Source organism: Cyprinodon tularosa, unplaced genomic scaffold, assembly GCF_016077235.1.
Source record: "Cyprinodon tularosa strain WSP-4 unplaced genomic scaffold, ASM1607723v1 ctg49, whole genome shotgun sequence".
Classification (NCBI taxonomy): Eukaryota; Metazoa; Chordata; class Actinopteri; order Cyprinodontiformes; family Cyprinodontidae; genus Cyprinodon; species Cyprinodon tularosa.
This window is the reverse complement of record NW_024039218.1, coordinates 43,288-53,105: the sequence shown is the minus strand read 5'-3', so window position 1 is coordinate 53,105 and position 9,818 is coordinate 43,288. Positions and strand designations below refer to the sequence as shown.

The 9,818-nt window shown below is 40.1% G+C and overlaps 1 protein-coding gene across 1 annotated transcript; it reads left to right on the top strand.

The window, feature by feature from the left end:
• Window positions 1-7,745: 7,745 nt before the first annotated feature.
• On the top strand, window positions 7,746-9,267 carry nr0b1 (nuclear receptor subfamily 0, group B, member 1). Its single transcript, XM_038302442.1, has 2 exons — window positions 7,746-8,597; window positions 8,737-9,267. The coding sequence occupies exons 1-2, from the start codon at window positions 7,958-7,960 to the stop codon at window positions 8,976-8,978; spliced, it is 882 nt and encodes a 293-aa protein (XP_038158370.1). The 5' UTR covers window positions 7,746-7,957; the 3' UTR covers window positions 8,979-9,267.
• The last annotated feature ends 551 nt before the right edge of the window (window positions 9,268-9,818 follow it).

Here is a 9,818-nt window from a genome sequence, read left to right as displayed (position 1 = left end):
AGAGCACACAAGAATCATGAGGTCAAAGGAACTGCCCAATGAGCTCAGAGACAGAATTTTGGCAAGGCACCGATCTGGCCAAGGTTACAAATGAACTTCTGCAGCAATAAAGTTTCCTAAGAGCACTGTGGCCTCCATGATACTTAAATGGAAAGAGTTTGGGATGATCAGAACACTCCCTAGACCTGATCTTCCAGCCAAACTGAACAATTGTGGGAGAAGAGCCTTGGTGACAAAGGTAAAGAAAAACCCAAAGATCACTGTGACTGAGCTCCAGAGATGCAGTAGGGAGATGGGAGAAAGTTCCACTAAGTCATTTATTACTGCAGCCCTCCACCAGTCAGGGCGTTATGGCAGAGTGTCCCAACGGAAGCTCTCCTCAGTGCAAGACATATGAAAGCCGCATTGGAATTTGAGAAAGAAGATTCTCTGGTCTAATCAGACCAAGATTTAATTTTTGTTGTTAATTCTAAGTGATATGTGTGGAGAAAATCAGGCACTGCTCATCACCTGCCCAATAGAATCCCAACAGTGAAACATGGTGGTGGCAGCATCATGCTCTGGGGGTGTTTTTCAGCTGCAGGGACAGGATGAGTGGTGCAATTGAAGGAAATGTGATATCCTGGGAAAAACTCTGTGATCTTTCTTGACTGGCTCAGCCAGAGCCCTGACCTAAACCCAATGAAGCATCTCTGGCGAGACCTGAAATGGCTGTCCACCAATGCCCACCATCCAACCTGACAGAACTGGAGAGGATCTGCAAGGAAGAATGGCAGAGGATCCGCAAATCCAGGCTTGAAATACTTGTTGCATAATTCCCAAGAAGACTCATGGCTGTTCAAGCTCAAAATGGTGCTCCTAAACAATACTGGGCAAAGGGTCTGAATACTTATGAGGATGTGATATTTTCTTTTTCTTTTTTAATAAAAATGTCTAGATTTTAGTTTTTCTCTGTGAAGATGGGGTGCTGAATAAATGACAAATACAGTAAAATGAAATTTATTTATTTTAGCAAAGGGCTGCAATAAAGCAGATTGAAACATGTAAAGGTCTGAATATTGTCCGTTCCCACTGAAGTTTATATTAATTCTGTTCACTTTACACAGTGATCTAAACATTAGTCACTGTCTATAAAAGACAAAAATGTTTACTTTTAGCACCTGGATCACCCACCTCTGCTGCAACCTTGGAAAAACATTAGACATCACAATATTAAAAACTAAGGCTTTCCAAATGTAGACCTGGTTGATCAGATTGAACTATAACTAAAAATGGATGTAAACTTCAGTAAATTATATAATTTGAGTATACAGGTTTTCCATAACATTGAAGAATGAAAAGCATTAAAATATTTTAAACTGGGCTTTGGACCAACTGGCACCATGTCAGAAAGCCTGACAAAGATGTTTTTTTCTGTTAATATATATATATCAAAAAATATTGTTTCAGTAATATTTTTTTAACAAAATGCATTATGCATCATCTATTCCATGTAAAATAATAATTTTGGCTAGAGCTTGTATGATGAACGTCAGCAGGTGGTTCAGGTTAAGCTGATAAGTCTTCCAGATTGAATTTTTGCTTAAGCTGAATTTGTCTACATTCACCCATTCAACCACACTCATGATGGCACCCATTCAACAACACTGATGGTGGCAAGCTATGTTTTAGCCACAGCGGTCCTGGGGCTTACTGAATGAAGCGAGGCTGGTGCACACAGGTGTCACCGGGTCCTCTAACCACCATCAGTAGGCATCAACGACACTAAAAGCCGGAGCTCTCCGACGCCTCTATTTATATATAAAGCAGTGGTCAATGATACTTGATGTTATATACTTTATAACAGCCTCACATACTGTAGCGTTATAGGATTTGAATATTTCTTTCCCACCTTTGAAATTAATCCTACTGGTATCTACTGAAGAATTTATAGATTTTTTTCCCCCAATTTGTAGCAAAAATCTTTTGTTAAAGTATTCTCACTCAATGCCTCAGCTTAATTTTGATTTTTGAATGTCATGCAATGTTATCTGGATCTACTGTTGATGAGCTTCAGTTTAAAGTATACACAAATCTATGAGCATTGCCGAAGTGAGATATCTATTTAGTGTCCAAGTACCAATTTTGTTTATCGGAAATCAAATAGGTCAGGCTCAGAACAATAGGACCTATTATTTGAAGTGAACTAACAGATTTCTCAAAACATTTATTAGAAACGGAACTGCGGTGAACAGCAAGGGCGTCTAAGGCAGGAACCTCTGCAGGAGGAGAAAACAGGTTAGCGACCACGTCTTTCTGCCGGTGGATGATAATGAACATGTGAGTCACTAACCTGCTTTTATAGTTTTTATTTTTGTTTTTGTGTGGGAGTGTGGCCCAGTGGTTAGGGCATTGCACTTGGAATCCAGAGGTTCTGAGTTCAGGATCAGGAAATCAGAAATACAGGAACGTTACAGAACTCTCACCACTGGCTAGTATAATCTGGTACTGATGACTGGTTGAAGGCTGGTTAAATAGAGACTGAAGCAGGTGGATCGGATGAGTGGTAATGAGAACTGGGTGGAGATAAGCAGGTGATAAAAATTAGTAATCAGGCTAGATATCCGCACCAAGACCGTGACAGAAAGTGCAAAAGTAAAGCATTGTGAAAGTAACCAACTGAAGTGTCTACAAAGAAAATATCAACACACAAATGATTCTAATTTTTTTAACATAAAAATTTTCATAAACATTTTGGCCAGATTAAAATGTTTAAGTATATTTTCTTATATTAGACTTTTTAATTCATAAAATCACAGTCATGAGTTTTGCTTCGATAAAAAACTTTGTAGACAGCCTGATGAAGATTTGATATCAATATGTATGGGTCATCAGATAAATATATTTCCAACCATGCTGAAATAAATGTAGACAAACAGAGTAAATAGTAAGCCGCTGATTTCGTCTTAGTGGAACCACAAAATAACTGTGAAACACACTACACGTATTTAGGCATGTTTTTATGCAAAAACGATAAGAAGCTGAGTTTGGGAAAAAGGAGTAGAAAATCTGGATTCCCTTCTTCTTTTATATCTTTTGAAATTATGATAAATACATGAAATCCTTTTTTTTTCTACAAAATGCTTCTCCCATTCATTAGTTTCTACCTGTGTATTGTCTAAGGTAAAAGTCTGCTTTTTTACCTTAGCTGAATAAGTGCACAATTGTGCCATCCGACATTTCAATATCTTCAATTTCTCCCACAGGTTCAAACAGTTTTGCTGCATGTCTAGAGCAAAATAATTATTTTAATGCAGCCTCTGTTTACCCTGTCTGAAGGAAAGATGAAACTGCTTGCACAAATCTGATAAACTGCAAAATAAAAGTAGGAGCCAAGAGCAGAACAAAAGAAAAGACAAAGAAAGACAAAGGGTGACAGAGTGCTGTCTCTTCAGCTCTGTGCTTTTGCAACAAGACATAATGTAATCTCTCCTTGAGACGGAAAGATTGTTATAACCTGTGCAGGCTGGGCCTTGAGCGAGAGAAGAGACTAGCTGAGTGAAGGCTGTTTATCTCACAGTGTCCTTGATATAAACATGTGAAAAATCTTGCTGTTTTTTTTTCTCCTCTCAGCTAAATCAATACAAAGACATTTGGCCTCTGAACAATGTTACAGTGCTACAGAAAAAGTTTTTCATCCTGTCTGTATTCATAACTGTGTCCTTCAAAGCAACAGAGCAAGGGACACTGAGGTTGTGCTTAATGCTCTTTCATGAAAGCAGAAATGTGCTCAATGGCAAAGAAAACCTTCTGTGGAGAGCCTTACATGACAGTGGGAGGAGTGTGACGCGGCGTGCTGAACATAGCAAGACGGGACGTCTGCCTCAAACTGAAAGCATTGCTTTCACACAATTTATCTATTTCAGCCTGCTTAACCTCCTCCCTGATCCCTGCTGATGCACCTCTTCCTCATCTCAGACCTGTGATCCCTCTTTGGCTTAGTTAAAATAAAGCTCCGATTCATCTGCTTTACCTGAACTTGTCCTCCTTCCCTCCTCCTTCTCTTCTTCAGTGACAAAGGCAGAGGGAGCACTGAGTCATGACATCATAATTCACAAGCTCCAGTTTTCACGGTTAAATCAATATCAGAATGTCCGAATCAAGGATGGAAGCTGACCTTCACAGCTCAGCTCTCTTTTCTCCTTTCTCATAGAAAACCATATAAATTGTCTCCTAAAATAATTAATCCTTCACATGCAACCATGGTGTACGTTTCCTCACTGGTTCCAGAATAGAAAACAGTAATGCACAGAGATAAACCAAATTTATCAGTTATTTTAGGGGCTAAAATCAGTGGTGGAATGTAACAAAATACATTTATTTGATTACTGTACTTAAGTAATGTTTTTTGAGTATCTTTACTTTACTTGAGTAATATTCTTGGAGGGGTTATTTTTAATTTTCACTCCAGTACATTTTGAGGAAGCTGCTAGTTTCTAAGCTTAGCTTTGTTATTCACTGTTACTGTTTTTCTTTCTTGAAATAAAATTTCAACATGCAAGATAGCAGCCTTTAGGACTGAATGTCTACTCCACTGTTTCATAGATTTGCACATCCCACAAAGGGGAGAAACTCAGGGCAGATATTATTTGTAGTTCATACATTTTATTAAGGCGATAGCTGTTGTCATGTAGCCAAATTCTTCAATAGGATAAATTCTCAAAGCAGAGATGTGGAATGTTTGTGGTTATAGATTTAAGCTTAAACCTCTGTTCTACAGTGAAAGTGTGAGGAGAATCGAGACACTCCTGTTTTCATTTTGATGTTTTTAAATAAGAAATAATAATAAAAATAGCTGTCCTTTTTTTTTTGGCATGTTTTTGCTGAAGTTCTTTAAAGATGGTGTAGAATTTGTAGCAGGTGGTTCTGTGCATCAATTCATCAGCTGGTGTCTGAAAGTTACTAGGTTCTTTAAAATTAATCTGAAAATTATACAGAAATGTTCTTTTTTTGAGGTGTTCAAGGCACTAGTGGGTATAAGAGAGGGGGAGGAACTTATGACAAAGGGCCACAGGTTGGATTCCAACCCTGGTTCACCACATTAAGGACTAACGCCTCTGTACTCGGGTCGAAGTATGCCCATGCAGTAAAACTGGATGTTTTTTAATACTGAAGTACTTCAAATGGCATGCACTTTTAGTTACTTTTTTTTTTTCTTCAAAAGTGAGTACTTCAATACTTTACCTTGAGTAGATGTTTGACAGAGTACCTTTTACTTGGAGTTGAGTAAGATTTGACTATGAGTATCAATACTTTTAGTCTACTACTGCTGTTGAGTACTTTGTCCACCACTGGCTATAATTAAATTAAATCATATTAATCTAACCAATTTACACTTTTGGAAAGCCCCAAACCTTGCCTGGAGTGTCCATTTACAGACATATATCTGTAAACTGATAATATACCAGTTTAGTAGTGAAATAAAGTAACTCAAAAAATAAAATAAAGTTCTCCCAAGGATGATTTTTAAGCTTTTACTGTGCCCATAGCTCCCCTGTGGTGTGAGCACATAGCGGTTCTCAGCGTGCAACAAGCTTACACTTTTGTTGCTGATTTTGCAGTGCAGAGATGTTTGTTTTTTTGTTGGGGACACGCAGCTTGACATAACAGTCACCACACAGGCGACCGTAGATGCAGCCAGTATCCAAACCTCCACTGTCTACATAGGCATTACCTAAATCCCATAAACCCACTCCGATCTCCAGGTCCTATTCTACTCCACAACTCCAGCCCATCCTAGTCACCTCACTAGGAGCCAGAGCTGACCCACAATAGCAAGGATTCACTGTCATAATCTTGGCGCTGATGACTGGCTGTTTCTCACTGCCAGATTATTATCAAGCCTTTTGTGAGAGTATTTCAGCATTACTTTAGTGTTTCTGATTACCTGATCCTGACCTGTTCGGCCTCTCAATCACTGAGCCTGCTTCTCCCTGTCTGATCTATTTGCCTGACCTGTCTTTGAACTCCTGCTGGATTCTACCTGTTTATTGAACTTGAAGCTGCTTCCTGTCATCTACACTGGAGTTCCATTCCTAACCTCTTCAGAGCCTCTATGGACTTCTGATCTTCTTGTTCTGAATCGTCAGTATGTCCTCAACCCCAGCTTTGGCTTTAGCCTCTGGATGTTCCTGACCTCCTTCATCCTTCATTGACATTGACTGCCAGATGAGACGGCACAGTCTACCCATTGCTATGCCTGTAGCAAAGCCTATCACCCCACACCTCTAAGAAATTATCACACCATGTCAACTGTGAACCAATTCCTTAGGAACAATATTGTTTGTTCCTTTTTTCTTGAGAACTGACGTTTTTCCTAATACCTTGGAACTGACAACCTTTTTCCTAAGGACTGACAACTTTTTTCCTGAGGGCTGAAATGTTTTTCTTAATGGGCTGACAACTTTTTTCTTAGGAACTGATAACTGTTTTCCTAAGAACCGAGGATGTCCTTAAAATGTACATCAAACAATGATGGCAAATCCACATAGATAAAATAAATAAATAAATAAATAAATTGTCTAGTACACTTGCTACGAGAACGTGAGCACAAGAGTGCTGTAGTTATGTGCTTTGGCCACAGGTGGCAGTATCATTAGAAAACTCCTTAGAGGTACAAGGCGGACTGTTCTTTTTCTAGGTGGATTCATCAAAATAAAGGGTTTCGCGAAAGCGCACCCTCAGGTGTATATGTGTGGTGAGCTACGGTTTCAGCCAGTCATTGAAGCTCACCTTTCTCACCACGGTTCTTTGAAAATGGAGGAAGGTCATAAGAGAAAAAGTGTCTATGAAGTGTAAGAGAGGAAGAGAAAGGCCTCAGAAGAGAGAACAAAGATCAGAGTGTTCTTGGGAGATTCTTTCACGAGATGGCGTACACTGAAAGCACAGGTTGGGCTTCCCACTGATGCCTCTTTTGCAACTTTTTTATTCGACAGGTTAAGTTTTGCATGATATGTGGAGAAATCCATTTCTTATCATTGCTAGTAAAACGAGGAGAAATGGGGTTGTGCATGCTCTCACACACGTTTAATAAGTGTTCCCTCTCGAGAGTGGGTACAGGGCTGTGTATGTGCATTCTCTTTTAAAGCGGAGTGGGCAGGTGTTTTTAAAAATTTTGGAAAATCCTCCACTATACCTTTGATGCCTCCTTAGAGATAAATACAGCCTATATTTTTTGCATTACTCAGGGAACACTTCAGTTATGTATAAAGTGCCAAACTTAAACTATTTGTGACTTTTCCATCTTCTGTACACCTGTATACTCATGCATATCTATCAAAATTCAGCACTATGTTTCCTGCCGAGGTCTGAGCGCCAAAGACAAAGTAATTGTAAAAATAAATTTCTTCTAATAGTTTTTCCTCTTCGTGTGAGTTTTTCTGATTGAAATGGGATTGAGGTTCACATTTTAAGGTTCACAAGTTGTTCTTGACATGTAAGGGGTGCCGTTTGTAAAGTTAAGCAGTCGTAAATTTGAATGACAAAGCAAAAAGTGACTTGGAAATAAAGAACCCCCTTTTCTTTTTCTTAAAACACACTATATATATATATATATATATATATATATATATATATATATATATATATATATATATATATATATATATATATATATATATATATATATATATATATATATATATATGTGTGTGTGTGTGTCCACTTGTAACTGGTCTGCCGTCTGCCGCTCTGAAAGCTGTAGAGGGAAAAAAGGAGGTGGAGAAAGAGGAGGTGCATGAGCTGGTAGAGGTAGAATATGCAGTAACCCTGAACAATCTCTCAAACTGCGGGCACAGACAGGAGCTAATATAAACAGCCTGCCCTTCACTCGGGGCTATCAGGGGGTGAGGAAGCAGTTACCTCAGTCACTGACCCCCGGCCCTTCAAACAGGCAGCCCATCTAGATCGGCCAGCGGTCATGGCCACCCTGGAGGGCTGTCGCTGTCGGAGTGCCAGCGCCCGAAATAACAACAGCATTCTCTACAGCATTTTGAAGAGCGATAGCCTTGTGACCGCCGAGGAGCCACAACACCACCATCATCAGCAGCAGCAGCATCAAACCCTGCAGCATCTGCTCCTGAAGGGCTCCTCCTCCCTGTCGGGCTCGCTGCAGGAGCTCCGGCAGCAGTCCTGCTCCTGCGGCTCGACGCGCCGCCGCGGCGTCCTGCGAACACCGCAGGTGACGTGCAAAGCTGCGTCGGCCGTGCTGGTGAAGACGCTGCACTTCGTGAAAAACGTCCCCTGCTTCCGCGAGTTGCCGGACGATGAGCAGCTGATGCTGATCCGGAGCGGCTGGGCACCGCTGCTGGTCCTGGGGCTGGCGCAGGACCGGGTGGACTTTGAGACGACGGAGACGGTGGAGCCCAGCATGCTGCAGCGCATCCTGACCGGCGCGTCGGAGCGGCAGAGCGAGGTGCTGTCCGGGCAAAACAGGGCTGCGGTCGGGGTGTCCGTGGTGGACATTGAAGCGATCAAAGCCTTTCTGAAGAAGTGCTGGAGTGTGGATATCAGCACTAAGGAGTACGCGTACCTGAAGGGAGCTGTGCTCTTTAATCCAGGTAAATCTCACCTTTCACAAGTATGCGTAAAATATGATTTTGGAAAATACTCGGATACTAAAAAAAATATTAATTACCAATAATACATTGTCTATATGCGAGGATCTGTGTTAATGACTTAAACTTTTTATACTTTCAGATTTGGAAGGTCTGCGCTGCGTTCACTACATCCAGGGGTTGCGTCGGGAAGCGCATCAGGCACTAAACGAGCACGTCCGGCTGATCCACCGCGAGGACACCACGCGCTTTGCCAAGCTGCTGGTCGCCCTGTCAATGCTGAGGGCCATCAGCCCGCTGGTGGTCGCACAGCTCTTCTTTAGACCGGTGATCGGGGCAGTGAACATCGAAGAGGTGCTCATGGAAATGTTCTACGGAAAGTAGGTCACCTGGAGCAAGGAAAAAAACTAACAAAAAGAAAAAAAAAAAATGCTCTGAACTTGTTTTGTATTGGAGGTGAAACTGATAGACTTGGTACAATACATAACTGTTGAAGGACTCTGAGAAAAATGACCCAAAAAAGCCAGAAAGTGTGCGTGTGTGCCTGTGAGAATAATGTGGGTTGGAAGAGATGTTATTACAGAGGAAACTTAAAGCAGCTGCTACAATTCATAACTTATTTGTTTTTATAAAAGACTATTTTTCTAAAATAAAAATAAAAATCCCATTTCAATGTGCGTGTGAGTTTCTTATCTTCCATCAGGAGGTAACATTCCATGATTGTCAATCACTGAACAATCTGAGTCACAATGTTTCATGTCATCTTCAGGTCACAGCACCGATTGAACAAGGCATGTCACTGTCACAATAAACGACCGATAATCCAAGTTCTTTATTGGACAAGAACATGATGGATGCAATGTCATATTAGGCCACCAGAGAGCGACATTGTACAGCATTGTACAACATCACACACACTGATTCTGACTGCTGGATAAAATGTGACAGTTTGAGAATTTGGTTGGATTAAAAAACAAAAATCAGAACAGATAAATTCCACACAAAGTTAAAAGTAAATACAGACGAAGTCCATTGGATCTAGTCTTTTCTGCAAAACCTATATTATGACAAAAATGCCAGACTTGAATAACAGCATAAAGGCTACCTGCAGATAAATATATATATATATATATATATATATATATATATATATATATATATATATATATATATATATATATATATATATATATATATATATATATATATATATATATATATATA

Bases quoted from the DNA above. Each gene is read 5' to 3' on its own strand.
- nr0b1 (XM_038302442.1), top strand. From the start codon at position 7,958: ATGGCCACCCTGGAGGGCTGTCGCTGTCGGAGTGCCAGCGCCCGAAAT. The intron at 8,598-8,736 runs GTAAATCTCACC...TTATACTTTCAG, and splicing joins AGCTGTGCTCTTTAATCCAG to ATTTGGAAGGTCTGCGCTGC.